The sequence below is a fragment of the Lactuca saligna genome, chromosome 2 (assembly GCF_052625555.1).
Source record: "Lactuca saligna cultivar CGN05327 chromosome 2, ASM5262555v1, whole genome shotgun sequence".
NCBI classification, from domain to species: domain Eukaryota; kingdom Viridiplantae; phylum Streptophyta; class Magnoliopsida; order Asterales; family Asteraceae; genus Lactuca; species Lactuca saligna.
The window spans coordinates 153493674-153509901 of record NC_136418.1 but is presented as its reverse complement, the minus strand read 5'-3'; the positions used below and the strand labels follow the sequence as shown (position 1 = coordinate 153509901).

The following is a 16228-nucleotide window of genomic DNA, read 5'->3' as shown; positions in this document are numbered from 1 at the left end:
TGGAAGGGATAGAAGGGCCAAGATTACATTTTTATAGTCCATAATAACTTTATAATGGATAAAATTTCCAATTTTATCCACTAGAATTGTCCCAATAAACAATATTTAGTCTTTAAGTCTCAGAGGGACCCAAAAGATCATCTTTTTCAACTTAATCCATTAAGTACAAGTCTCCAACTTTCAAATCTAAATCAAAATGATTTTTAGATGAATAAACTTTCCAACTTTATCCATAACAAGGTCACAAACTTCCAAGATCTAAACTTTATGCTCTAAAATGACCAAAAGCTCATAACATCCAAAAGTAGTTAGATCTAACAAATGCATCAGCAAGATTCAAACTTTATACCTCTATAAGATAGATCAAGGTGAACAAAGTTCAGATCTACAAGCTCCAATGAAACCAATGATGGGTTTTGTACATAAGAACATTCCTAAGTGCGCATACAAACCCTAATGCTTGGATCTAGATTTCTCTATTAAATATGCTTTGAATCTAAGGCTTCTAATGACTTATTAGGTGTAAGAACAACACAAAAACAGATCTAGAAACATACCTTTGATTCTGTTGTTTGATCTTGTTGTCTTGGAGCTCTAGAGTCACAATTGTCACTCCTCTAATGGCTTACAAACACCAACTAGCAAAGAGGATGATTTGAGAGAGAGGAGAGGGGATGGAATTCGACCAGAGTATCCTTACTATAGAATATGTGTCGAATTCTCTATCCCATAGGGTTTATTTATACTTGTAGACTCCTTAAGGGTTACAGCTTAAACCTTAGTTGGATAACTATTACTCAAAGCAATCCAAATCCTTCCAAGATAATGCCTTGGACGAATTTAGGACTTATCCTAGCCTAGAATTCATCCAACCCTTTATCCAATAAGGATTTACAGTCTAAAGTTTAACTATCAAACAATTGACAGTTTATACCCTCTTATTTAATTAATCTCCTTAAGTCACCAAATTAATACTAATTAATCTATGACTGATATTAATCAAATAACTATATTATTATTCCTTATATTATTCTCATAATATATTAATAATATCTATTCTCTCATAATAAATCATCTCACCAAGTTGCTATGGTGAAGGCAACCCAAAAGGACCATGCACAATCGGGTCAAATACTTGCCTAATATAGTTGCAGCCTTAGACACTATTCCAACAGTCTCCCACTTGGATAAGTCTAGTAACTGTATGCGCAGGTACACTCCGATTTGCAATCGTAGCACTCAAAGACGCTATCAAACTCTGATCTAATCAATCTTGTCCTTCAGATAAGGGATCGTACAGTCCTCTGTTAGATATCATGCTGACAATACTATGGAATAGTTAGTTCAACATTTGGTTTCTCGATTTCTGATTTATTTGACATAAAACTTAATCGAACACATCAATTCAGTTCTGATCGGGCCCGGCACATAAGTCAAATCAAATCATCGAGCGGCCGAGATATCGCTTTTTCCTTCTTAGGATAAAAGTTACAGATATACTTCGACTTATATGCATTCACTTATTCATTAACCAACTATACACAACAATGCGTTTTATAACATCGAGTTACCAATGCATTTTCGCATTATCAATGTACAATCAATTAACCAATAACAAACCATATATCTAGGTTTTAAGACTATATGATATTATCGTCTTGCGATCACCCATTTACTATCACATTCCATAAGGTGATTTCAGCAAGCGCAAGTTTGTTCCAATGCTCAAACCTAGTTCATAAGCACTCATGAACGTTGCAGCAATCTTTTGCTATGTCTAACACCATTTAGACACTCTACATACCTATTCATGACAATCTTCATTCATATAAAATTCCGACATATGAACGATTGTGGACTATTTGAACAATTCGATTATTCTTAATAAACTCAATTATTCTGGAAGTCAAAACATGCAAAGTGAAACAATAGTTAAACAATTAACATAAGATAGTAACATTACTTATAAATAAAACTCCTTTATTTAATCATCAAATGTTAATTACATTTATCTATTACACGTTTCTAATACTATCTAATCTATGCTAATATCATCCTTCAGCCCAATACTCCTAGCATGCTGCAAATGCTTAACCCTATTCAGTCCCTTCGTAAGCGGATCTGTTGGGTTATCTTCCGATGATATTCTCTTCACTACGAGTTGTCCTTCTTCTACACGATGTCTAATAAAGTGATATTTTCTGTCGATATGTCGTGATCTACCATGATCTCTCGGTTCCTTGGTCAAGGCAACCGCTCCCTCATTATCACAGAAAATCTCCATGGGCTCCTTTATGGCAGGTACAACTCCAAGATCACCAATGAAGTTCTTTAGCCATATTGCCTCCTTCGACACTTCGATCGCTGCGATGTACTCTGATTTGCACGTTGAATAAGCTACGGTTTCCTGCTTGGAACTCTTCCAAGTTACTGCCCCTCCATTCAGGGTAAAGACCCAACCCGACTGCGAACGGTAGTTGTCCCTGTCGGTCTGAAAACTGGCGTCACTATACCCTCGTACCTTCAAGTCATCACTCCCTCCAAGGACTAAGAACCATTCTTACGTCCTCCGAAGGTACTTAAGGATATTCTTCACCGCAACCCAATGGGCTCTGCCTAGATTCCCTTGATATCTACTCACCATGCTCAAAGCAAAGGCTACATCAGGGCGAGTATAAGTCATAGTGTACATGATTGAGCCTACTGCGGAAGCGTATGGAACTTGGCTCATTTCAGCTATCTCGGCTTCGGTACTCGGACTTTGAGTCTTACTCAACTTGGCATTGCTTTGTATCGGTAATTCTCCCTTCTTTGAGTTTTCCATACTAAAGCGTTTTAGTACCTTCTCTAAGTAAGTGTTCTGACTAAGTCATATTAGTCTCTTACTTCTTTCTCTTACTATCCTTATTCCCAAAATATAGGAAGCCTCTCCGAGGTCCTTCATAGCGAAACACTTCCCAAGCCAGGACTTAACTTCCTGCAGAGTCGGGACGTCGTTTCCTATGAGTAATATGTCATCGACATATAGAACGAGAAAGCTTACTACACTCCCACTGGCTTTGACATATACACATGATTCATCTTCGCTTCGTACAAATCCAAACTCTTTGACTTTCTCATCGAAGCAAAGATTCCATCTGCGAGACGCTTGCTTTAGTCCATAAATGGACTTCTCAAGCTTACACACTCTATTCGGATGCTTCGGATCCACAAACCCCTATGGCTGAGCCATGTAAACATCCTTATCCAACTTTCCGTTAAGGAAAGCGGTCTTGACATCCATTTTCCAAATCTCATAATCATGAAATGCGACAATAGCTAGCATCACTCTTATAGATTTTATCTTCGCAACTGGTGAGAAGGTCTCTTCATAGTTAACTCCGGGAGTTTGAGTAAAGCCCTTCGCAACTAATCACGATTTATACGTGTGTACTTTTCCATCCACGTTGGTCTTCTTCTTGAAGATCCATTTGCACCCAACGGTCTTACGTCCGGGCACATTATCAACCAAATTCCAAACTTGGTTATCATACATGGATTGGATCTCGCTATCCATTGCCTCTTTCCATTTCACAGACTCCGGGCCTGCCATGGCTTCCTTATAGCTATTAGGTTCATCCAGAGTTATTAGTGTACTATCACTAATATACGTGTCCCCTTCGGTAGTAATATGAAAACCATACAACTGGGGTTGAAACCTAACTCTCTCGGAACGTCTAAGAGGTAATGATATGTCAATTGGTTCAACCGGAGTTTCCTCCTCGGGTTGAGCACCAACGGTTGAGGTTCCTTCATCTATCGAATCTTGAATCTCTTCAAGATCGATTTGCCTCCCACTGTCTCCTTGGCCTATGAGTTCTCACTCTCGGAAAACGCCTCTCCTCGCAACAAATACAACATTGTCCTTCGGTCTATAGAAGAGATATCCAAAGGATTTCTGTGGGTAGCCGATGAAAATACATCGCTCACTACGAGGTTCGAGCTTGTCGTGAGTATCTCGTCTTACGAAAGCCTCACAACCCCAAACCTTGATATGTGCTAATGAATGAGCTTTCCCCGTCCACATCTCGTGAGGTGTTTTGGCAACCTTCTTAGTAGGGACTCGGTTAAGGATATGGGCGGCTGTCTCTAAGGCATACCCCCAAAAAGAGATAGATAGTGAAGCACGAAACATCATAGAGCGAACCATGTCCAACAAGGTTCGATTACGCCTTTCTGCCACACCATTCAGTTGTGGTGTCCTAGGTGGCGTCAATTGTGAAACTATTCCACACTCCTTGAGATTATCGTGGAATTCAAGACTTAGGTACTCTCCTCGATCGGATCGAAGCATCTTGATCTTCCTGACCAATTGATTCTCCACTTCATTCTTAAACTCTTTGAACTTTTCAAAGTTTCTGACTTTTCCTTGATTAAGTAGATATACCCATATCTACTATAGTCATCGGTAAAATTCACATAGAAGCGTTTACCATCCTTCGTGGTAGATCTAAACGGTCCACACACATCGGTATGTATGAGGTCCAATAGACCCTCACCCCTTTCGCACGTACCAGCGAAGGGTGACTTAGTCATCTTTCCAAGTAAACAAGACTCGCATGTGTCATCTTCCCTAAGGTCGAATGACTCCAACACTCCATCCTTTTGGAGTTGGACTATGCGTTTCTTGTTGACATGTCCAAGACGACAATGCCATAAGGATGCCTTATCCATACTATTGGAAGAATCCAAGTACAAAACATCGTTTCCTAAGTTATCAACAATCATAACAGTTTCATAAATTCCATTACATGGTATAGCTTCAAAGTAAAAGACACCATTTAGATAAGCTAAAATAGAACCATTCTCATTATTAAAAGAAAATCTAAAACCTTGTCTAAACAAACCATGAAAAGAAATGATGTTTCTAGCCATTTCTAGCGAATAGAAACAATTGTTCAAATCTAAAGATAAACTATTCCTAAGCACTAAATAATACACTCCAATCTTGGTCACAGGTGACGATCTTCTGTTCCCCATGATTAGATTTATTCTTCCATGCTCCACGTCTCTACTTCTGCTTAGTCCCTGCACATTAGAACAAATGTGGTAACCACAACCGGTATCAAGAACCCAAGAAGTATTGTGGGAATCATTAGATTTAATTGTATATATACCTGCGAAAGATGGCTTGATCTTTCCTTCCTTGATGGCTTGCAGGTATTCTGGGTAGCTTCTCTTCCAATGTCCTATCTTGTGGCAGTGGTGGCACTCTGCCTCCTTCGGGTTGGAGCAGGGCTTAATGGGATCAACTTTGGTCCCACTAGAAGAGGCACCATCTCGGGCTTTCACCTTGCGATGGTTCTTTGACGAAACCTTCCTCTTCTTTCCCTTTCCTTGTCCAATTGCCAAGACAGGAGCAACGGGCAGATTGGGAGTTGGTGCAACAGACTTGTCCTTGAAGTTGCTCTCAGCGACCCTCAAGAGACCTTGGAGTTTGCTTAGGGTGACATCTTCTTTGTTCATGTGATAGGTCATCCTAAATTGATTGTAGCTCGGAGGCAAAGAGTGAAGCACCATGTCGATCGCCAAGTCTTCCCCAAAGTCAACATTTAACTTGCGAAGGCGGTCGACATACCTTTGCATCTTTTGCAAGTGCACGGTAAGAGATTCTCCATGACCCATCTTAGCGGAAATCATGTTCGTGAAAATCTCATAACGCTCTTGTCTCGCGTTTTGATGGTATCTCTCCAATAAGTCTTGGTGCATTTCGTACGGATACATGTCCTCGTAGGATTTTTGGAATTCGGAGTTCATAGTCGCGATCATGATGCAATGCACTTTCGTTGCATCACGCTCGTGAGTTTCAAAAACAGTGATTTCGGCGAGAGTAACAATTTCGGGGTTGATTTTCGCGAGCTTCTCATCGAGGACATACTCCTTATCCTCATAGCGAGCAATCGTGCGAATGTATCTTATCCATTCGCTAAAGTTCGTTCCATCAAAGGTGACCTTTTGACAAAGGCTCATCAAAGTGAAAGAACTCGCAGCAGCATTGTTGGCGTTCGACATCTATAAATAGAAAGGACAAAGATAGATTAGAATATGAATCCCTAATATTCACCCAATAAGAAATTAGGGCTAGGATCCAACAACAATATTTACACATTAGAAAAAGGATGCCGTAATCTAACATGCAAACAATTTGAAGGTAAGTGAATGACGATTCACTAATTCTCCACCATGAAAAACATAAGTTCAAGTCCTAAATGTATTGAGAATTCCTAGGTTCGGATGAGATTCATTGAAACTTTTCAATGGCATGTTTAAATCTCGATATGCCCCTCTTGTTTGTGATTGGGATACCGAGGATCACAAAGCGGGTGTGAATTACCATGCAAATTAACATGGTGCCTTCATTGTAACGATCACCTATTCGATGTGCCGGTAAACCACACACGCTCCATCGAACTATGATAAACAATGAATCACCCTTTGCCACCTTCACTTAGAACCAATTAGTGTGCCGGTAAACCACACACGCTCCACTAACTTCTTAGCAAGGTGCACAGTGTAATTTCATTGGATTGCATCAATTCACTTTTCCTAAAGTAACTAAGATTGGAAAATTTTAATAAAACATGTAGTTACTTTGTATTTCTTATTATACTTTTAATGAGAGGATGAGGTTGCCCTATCCTACCCGTTCGGCTAGCGACCCTCCACCAATCAAGCGAGTGGTGGGTGTGAGTGTACACCCATAAGCGCCATTTTATAGGCCGCAACCTTATACCCACCTTATAGACCGGCTTCGTGAATGAGGCCTACTAACGGTAAGACTAGCATTTAAGTTATACATATATATATATATATATATATATATATATATATATATATATAAATCTTGTAATATCATATTAGTATAGGGTTGTATTTTAAACTTGTAAAATTCTAGGGTTTGAAATTTAAATTGTCTAAATTAAACTTTTAATCACAAAACATAAATTTCAACACTTGGGGACTAGTTTTCAACATTTAAAACATAAAGGATCAAATAACAAATAATCTAAATCACATAATTATCCATATTTAATTAATAATTATCATATAAGGAAATCAAATATTTTATTAATTGATAATTATCTTCAATTAGATCAAAAATATAGTCATATATATATCACAAAATCGGATTAGGGTTGATCTAATATGATTAAGGTAAGTTTGCATAAGATAAATATGAAAAAATCTCGTTTTTGGCTAATCCTGACGCTCGGACTCGCCGAGTACCCATACTGGACTCGCCGAGTACCCATACTGGTCTGAATCCACTATGGGACTCGCCGAGTCCATGACTTAGAAACATAAAAATCGAATTTTTTCAGTTAAGATTCAAACATTCAAGCATCAATTTAATAGAAACCAATCAGGGCTCTGATACCACTGATGAGTTTTGTACATAAAAACATTCCTAAGTGTGCATACAAACCCTAATGCTTGGATCTAGGTTTCTCTATTAAACATGCTTTGAATCCAAGGCTTCTAATGACTTATTAGGTGTAAGAACAACACAAAAACAGATCTAGAGACATACCTTTGATTCTGTTGTTTGATCTTGTTGTCTTGGAGCTCTAGAGTCACAATTGTCACTCCTCTAATGGCTTACAAACACCAACTAGCAAAGATGATGACTTGAGAGAGAGGAGAGGGGATGGAATTCAACCAGAGTATCCTTACTATAGAAGATGTGTCTAATTCTCTATCCCATAGGGTCTATTTATACTTGTAGACTCCTTAAGGATTACAGCTTAAACCCTAGTTGGATAACTATTATTCAAAGCAATCCAAATCCTTCCAAGATAATGCCTTGGACGAATTTAGGACTTATCCTAGCCTAGAATTCGTCCAACCCTTTATCCAATAAGGATTTACAGTCTAAAGTTTAACTATCAAACAATTGACAGTTTATACCCTCTTATTTAATTAATCTCCTTAAGTCACCAAATTAATACTAATTAATCTATGACTTATATTAATCAAATAACTATGTTATTATTCCTTATATTATTCTCATAATATATTAATAATATCTATTCTCTCATAATAAATCATCCTACCAAGTTGCTATGGTGAAGGCAACCCAAAAGGACCATGCACAATCGGGTCAAATACTTGCCTAATATAGTTGCAGTCTTAGACACCATTCCAACGACCAACACTTCTCAGCATAACCCACAACCGTCCAAACTTCAAACGAGCATAACTTTATCGTTCTAACTCCGATTTTTATGTTCTTTATATCCACGGAAAGGTAACGACAAGCTCTACACATATATCAACTTATCCTTACCTCAAAAATTTATGAACAAAAATCCAAAATTCATAAAAGGCCTGAACCAACGCCTTTTCCGATACCCTTGGGCTCTAAAGTACAAACCGAACCCTTTCATCACATAACCAACGTCTCCCACATCAAAATGGGTATGAACCTTTCTTCCTAAAGGCCCTAAGCCTTACGACGACATATGATCGGCCACATCCCCGAATAATAAAGAAATTCGAAACCAAGTGTTACACGATCTTTTTATACATAGAAAAGTATTGACGATCCCACAACCCTATTAAATTAATTTTGACTTAATATATGTCGAACTAAAACCATAATCATGCAAGAAGCCCGAAATATTACTTTTCTCATTTTACCCTTTTGCTTCAATTCACATTACGGACATATTTAATATAATAAAACAATCCCTATGTCAAAACAAGCCTTATGTAACTCATTAACTTTACTCTTATACCACTAAAGACCCAAATCCTCATCTGCACATACAGAAAATTACTATCTTTTTAAGGATCCTACAAAAAATGAAATATATAAGTAAACATTATAGAAACAACATCAATCTTAAAAAAATTTCATATACCAGAATAATTGTCAACCTAGGTTCTTCCTAGTTGTCGAAGTCCAGATATTTGGTTGTTCACCACATTGACACAATACATTTTTATAGATTGAAGTTGAGGAAGAAGAAGAAGATCCATATGATCGATCGCCCATTTCTATAACACTAACTTAAAAGAAAAAAAGGAATAAGATCGTAACGTTTAAAGCAACAAACTAAGATGCACCCTTTTAACCCAAATTTCTTTGCTTACATGTCAACCAATGTACAACAATGTCATCTAATTAAATGTCACGTCAATTATGTTATACCGGTTTGCTTAAGGCTAACCGGTTATGAAGCATTAAAATAATTAATGTCAGAAATAATAATGGTTAATATGTTAAAAAAAATACGAGAGTTTTTTAAGCATTTGAGTATAATACATAGAGTTTTTCTATGGATTTCCCAACAAAAAATAAAAAAATTTCGTAAGCCTAACCTGGGAATAATTGCTCATATACAAACTTGTCATATTTTAGATATTTGTGTTAGGAGCTTTTCTATTTTTACAGCAAAAATATTGATTTATATTGCAAAAACAAACTAATAGATTGAGATAAATTTCATAAAAAAATGTGTTGTAAAAAAACATCTATATATATGGCCATATGTAGGGATGAGCATTGAAACCGGCCCGTGAACCGAATTTAGTGGAAAATAGGAACAGAACCGGACTGTCGGTTCTACCGGTTCTGGTTCTTGCCGGGTCTACAAATACTGGAACCGGTCCTCGAGAAATAGCAACGTATTTTGAGAAATATTTCGGTTACTGTTTTGGTTTTTGCCATTTTTGATTTTACATATGTAGGATTTGATTGATTGCATTTGTTTTGACTTGTTATATTTATCATATTTTATCCACTCTAATGCTTTCATTTTCAACAAGTCCCGCGGAATTGTAACATTTTCTTATTGGGATCATTATATAATATTTTCTGTTATTGATTAGAGTTTTATTTTGTTGTTTTTTTGGTACAACACTTTCATTAAACCATGATCATATTTTGGTCTGAATCCTTTCAAGGACATAAATGACACAACTAATATGCGGAGGTTATCACACAGTGCTAATGTATACCCGTGGTGCTACAAGTGTTAGATGCTGTTGTTGTCATATAGTGAAACTTGCACAAGGTATTCTTTAATGATTTCAAAACTATAAATTACCATCTTAGTCTTTTGAGTTAATGTGATGATGCCCAATAACCTCACTTACGGTTTACGTATGATACTCAAACTCTCTAAGTCTAGTCTATAATTACGCATCAACCTCACTTATGGTTTATGTATGATATTCAAACTCTTTGAGTCTAGCCTACAATTACGCATCAGGGGTAATAGATGATTTAGGATTCTTATATTTCAGGTTACTAGATGCTTAGTATATAAAATTCTAAAGAAAGTATTAGAGAACTTCATAATATTATTATTATTATTATTATTATTATTATTAATATTAATAGTTGCAAACGAGCTTGCCCAAGTCAATTGTGCAAATTGCCGGACAATGTTGATGTATCCATATGGAACCCCGTCTGTTAAATGTGCATTTTGTCACTACATTACAAATGTCAATGTGAGTAGATTAAGTATACGGGTTAAATGCAAGAAATAACAATTTAAGCCAGTCTGGTTCGGTTCTCAGTTTTGAGCCAGATCCAATAACCGGTTCCAAAGATCCATAAGAATATCTTCCTGGTTCAGTCCGATCGGTTCTATCCGGTTCCGGCCGGTTCCTTGGTCCAAATGCTCATCCGTAGCCATAGGGGTCACCACTCAAGGGACCGTCAAGCTCATTTCACGCTATATAGCCAATTTTTATGCAAAATTTATGCTTATTTCTAAAAAACTCATTTTTCTTCATACATTTTGAAAGATTTTAGAAGGATCAACATAATTTGTTTGTTTTTTCTTTCATTGAAACCCGACTGCTAATATTTACCACAATCATGGGCGAGTTTAAGTATATCAAAGGTCCGACTGCTAATATTTACCACAATCATGGGCGAGTCTAAGTATATCAAAGGTAGGTAACTTGACCTTTTTGTTTGTAAGATATTATATATGGTTATAAATTCGGACACGCGTTAAAAACTTTGAGTGAACTACCTTAATCTTTTTGGCAACAAAAATAAATATAAATCAAGATTTAAAAAGCTCGCATTTTATATTTTAATAAGCACCCAATTTATTTAAGGTATAACCGAATAAAAAATAGCCCAATACAAGTAAAATATAATTAAATAACTACAAGAAAAAAAGGCAAAAACAATAAAAAAAAATCGTTCTCAACACGTTGTTCTTCTCCCGCTTCATACCATCAATTGCACGTCATCCGACGGGCACCAAACCTCTGTCACCATTGATGTCAAGGTTTAAGACCTCATCATGTACAATTGTAATAAATTGATTTTTTTTGCTAGTACAATCCATCCCAAACCCGCAAATCGTATTTATTTTATTTTATTATTTTTTTACGTTTCACTTAAACAGTGAACCACATGGTTTTACGTAATAAGACTCGCCACTGACCACAATATGATCGTGATACCAAATCGTCAATCATAAAATTGCAACTCTCAATGAATCAGAAATCAGAAGTATCTTATGGCCAACAAAATTTTATGTTGAAGCAGAGTCTCCTAAAACAACAAATATATATATATATATATATATATATATATATATATATATATATATATATATATATATATATATATATATATATTATTTTAATGGTAGATTCTAATAAGCTTCGAATATTTTATATATTTTACTTTCTAATAGTCTCCTAAAACAACAAAAATATATATATATATATATATATATATATATATATATATATATATATATATATATATATATATATATTATTTTAATGGTAGATTTTAATAAGCATCGAATATTTTATATATTTTACTTTCTAATAGTCTCTCGAGTTTTCTCATTTGAACTTGGACGTTATAACGTAATCTTGTTCTCATCCCATATTACAACTAACCATGATTTTCATTAGGGGTGATAATCATTGACCCAACCCGTAACCCGATATTGACCAAATACGAAAATAAACGGGTTTGGGTTGGGATTTTTGACCTGCCAATCCATTTATTTCATGGGTTGGGTTGGGTTACCTGTTTGGGTTTACGGGTCAACCCGCCAACCCATATATATATATATATATATATATATATATATATATATATATATATATATATATATATATATAATCTTTAAAACATATATTTAATTATTTATTAGTTTTTGAATATTTGATTATCGTTTAATCATTTTTTTATTTCAAAACTGCATTACTTATTCGAGTCGACTTAGAATTTCTTTGAGTCGACTTAGCATGCCCTAACCCCTATAAAGCCTCTAATCAAAAAGAAATTCACTCTTCAATCTCCAAATCGCAACCCTGTGTCTTCCGTCTCCGTCGATTGAGGCATTGAGTTATCGAATATCGCAGTGTCTCACGCAATGTACACTATTCGTCTTCTCGTCCTTCGGCTTTCGCACACCACTCGTCGTCGTTGCTCCTGTTTATGACTTTATATTGAATATTTAAGACTTTATAACTTCATTTTATTTGTATTTTTTAGTTTCATTTTAAAAGATGTTGCTTATTAAATGAGTTATAATGGTTGGGTTCGACTCACTGATCCACAAACCCACGAACCCATATACTTATACGGGTTATATGAGTTGGGTTGGATTAATGTTTTCAATCCGTCAACCTGTGATCCACCAACCCATATATTATATAGATTGGATTGGATCAATATATTCTAACCCGCCAACCTGAACTCAACCCAATTGTCCGGCCTAATTTTTATTTTGTAATCGCAGGACTTATGGATACTTGTTCTTAGCACAGAAGGAACCTATTGCTACTTCGGTCCCGGTTGCATCAAATAATATTACCGTTTTTTAGTGATAAACTATTGTGATTTTTATTGTATCTAAAAAATATAAGAATATTAGTTATTTTGAAAATAAATAATTGATTTCTAAATAAATACTAAAAGAAATAAGATACTTATTTAAGAAGCACACAAGGAAGAGGGTTGGTTGTCCTAATGCTTCGGTCAATGCAGCTAAAGACTAATGTCGGTTGACCAGCAAAAATTCCATTTTAATGTTTTACTAATCACATGAACGCGTTTTCCGGATGTAATTCAGCGAGGAGAGAGAAGCATGACGAAATCAAAGAAATCGATTAGTTTATAAAAAAAATGTTAATCCAAACTAATCCCTTTTAATTATTCTCCATAAGTTTTTATTAGAATTAATTAAAATTTTGGTAACATTTGGATTTCTTTTATTTCTCAAAGGTAAATTAAATACACTCCTATGAGTTCAAAGTCAAACACAATTTCTTACAAGTAGTTTCGATTTCTTTGATTCTTTTCATTACGGGAAGATAGAACTCTTTGTCAATTCAAAGTCAATATAAATAAATGCACAACATCTACTCAAAATCCACGCTGTAAGTTCATTTAAAGGCTAAAAAACAAGCAAGTTATTAATCGGTAGAAACAACCGCTTAGTTACAACCTCCAACAACTTGAGAAAATAGTGTATACTCATAAATAAAAAAGCGCCATGTACAAAAGAACATACTCAATACATAGAATACTTATAACATACGATGCATCCGGAGATTTATATAGCAACAATGCGAATTGGAGCAGAAGCAGGGAAGAGGTGAGTTTCAATCAAATTTGAGCAGCAGTAACATGGATATGATGTGTTCTTAGCTTGGAATCAAGGAGGTAGGGCCGGAATACGAAGACTAAAGTTAGGGGGTTGGAACCAAAACTTCAAATACAAAAACCTACGAACAAATCAATTCAATTTGTTCAATGTTCAAACAACTAATTATTTTGATTTTATTGAAAATATTTTACAAAAAATATTGTTATAATTAAATAAAAAAAAATTAACTAAAAAATCAACAAAAATTAACAAATACCGTATACATTTAAAAAACAAAGTCATCTTAGTTCCTATATGCATTTTTGTAAGATTTGTTTAACAAATTAACAAACAATAAAAAAATAATAAAGTATTGTTGCAACTTTTGTTACGAAAATAGTACTGTATTTTTTCAAGTTCCAATACCCATATCACATTCAATTAAAAAGAGAAAGTTAAAATATATTAGAAAGAAAGAAAGAACGACTTACAACCAAAAGTTTGTTGATGAGAAGAAGTCAACATAAGTTCGTAGGAGAGGAAACATCTTGTTAAGTTGTGATCGTAAAACGGAGGAGTGATAGAGATTGCACAAAGGTCATTAAGGTAGAGATGTGAGAGTGAGTGTTGAGAACTCCAACAGCCACGACAGTGGTGATCATATGTTCCGGTGAGAATTTTTTGCTTTTGGCAACAAAATTCTTTGGTTTAGGGTTAATAGTTTCTCAAATATTGAGCTAATAAAGTGTACAATCTGTAGTTGTAACATCTTGTTTCGAGAAATTTTTTATTTCATGATTGTGGACAATAAATGGATAAAGTAAAGTGCTTGGGCTTTAAGGCAATAGGGTTAGGTCCTATTGGATGTGGATAATACTGGTTATGTGATCTAAGCTCCTGGTTTGTGTTTTGGAGTCAAAGGGTAAAATGTAACACTCCAAATCAGGTTTGTGTTTTGGAGTCAAAGGGTAAAATGTAACACTCCAAATCAGGTACTATCTCGAAGCCCTTGAGAATTTTAAAATTTCGTAATAAGTCCCTTAAGTACGTTGGGCATACTCATGGGTACGGTTAGCCTACTATGTATAATTGATCGCGGAGGGACAACAAGTACGTTGGGCGTATCAAAAGTACGTTGAGCGTACATGATGGACGTCTAAAACCCTAATTTCTGGGCTTGAGGCCTATTTAAACGTTCTTAAGCCTCTTGGAGCTAACCCTAGATAGCCTCCACAACCTTATTTCGCCCTTCTACTCCAGAGAGAGTTTGTGAGATCATTTTTGAGCTTAGAGAGTGCATTGTGGGCATTTTAGTGTCCATTCAAGAAGGAAAAGTTGTCAAACAAGCTTGGAGTAACATTAGGCTTCAAGAATCTGCATCTAGATCACCTTGAGGAGCTTGTGGAGGTATAAAGCTTTGATCTTTCCAGCTTACTCATCAGATCTAGTTAGGGTTTTATAGTTTTGTCCCTTTTGTTGGTTTTTGACCTTCTTTTGTGAGTTGAGCAACTCCAGAGGCTGGAATAGTTAGATCTAAGGTCCTTTGGTCCATTCATAACATAAAAATGATGTCTTGATGGGTGTTTTGACATCATGCATGGATTAAGAACCTTAAAAATGTCTTAATGGGGTTGTTGGGAACATATGAGACATGCAAAGGCATAAAGTTGCCAACTTTATGTCCTAGGCCATCCTAATAAGCTTAGATCTGACTCTTGGACGTAAGAAAATCGAGTATTAAGCACTTAATGGAGAAAGTGCTTAATTTGTTAGTACGCTGGGCGTAGCTTAGTGTACGCAACGCGTAAGGCCTAGGGACTCAGTACGCTGCGCGTACCAGGGTAATACGCTAAGCGTACACACAACATATGAACTTGGATTTGTTTTGGGCCTTTGATCTTTTGGGCCTCAATTAGTCATTGGGCCTGGTCATGTTTTGGGGTTAGGGGGCCAGTTTATCTGTTTTGGACCATGGATGTTATGATTGGGCTTTATTGGGCCATGAGGCCCGTTAATGACTTTGGATATGGACTTTGGGCCCATTAGCTAAGGAAAACCTTTTTGGGGCTTTGTGAAAGGACTTGGGGATTTGTGTTCCCACTTAGATGGCATTTGATCCTAACATTGTGTAATATAATTATTGTTCAGCACGAGTGTCTACGGACTGTTAAGAGAGCAGCCTTCAGATTTTACAGAGAGAGGTGTGTCTCCTCACCATACCAATGGGTCTAACGCACAAAGGCCGACCCATTTTATGATGTTTAGCATCCTAGCTGTAGATGTATTATGTGGTATGATAGTTTGTTGAGCTAGGAAGCATGATAGTGATATATGTGATATGTATGTGTGGAAGACCATAGGAGAGCCCATGATAAGCGGATATAAGACCATGTTGGGGAGCCCATGGCTTTCCTATCGAAGACCATGGGAGAGCCCATGACACTTAGGTGTAAGACCATGTGGGGAGCACATGGCATCCTGGAGTAAGATCCTGGGGACGAGCCAACGACATCCTTATTTGTTGTATGCACGGCTTATGTGATATGTATAGTGTAACGCCCGTGTTTCTGGGCATGTCATTAATAGCGATGTAATAGTGTAGG

At 36.1% G+C, this 16228-nt stretch overlaps 1 protein-coding gene across 1 annotated transcript; it reads left to right on the top strand.

Moving 5' to 3' along the window:
• The first annotated feature begins 9955 nt into the window (after nt 1-9955).
• Nucleotides 9956-10539, top strand: LOC145030266 (uncharacterized). The gene is made up of 2 exons (XM_078978661.1): nt 9956-10058; nt 10388-10539. The coding sequence occupies exons 1-2, from the start codon at nt 9956-9958 to the stop codon at nt 10537-10539; spliced, it is 255 nt and encodes an 84-aa protein (XP_078834787.1).
• Nucleotides 10540-16228: the final 5689 nt, after the last annotated feature.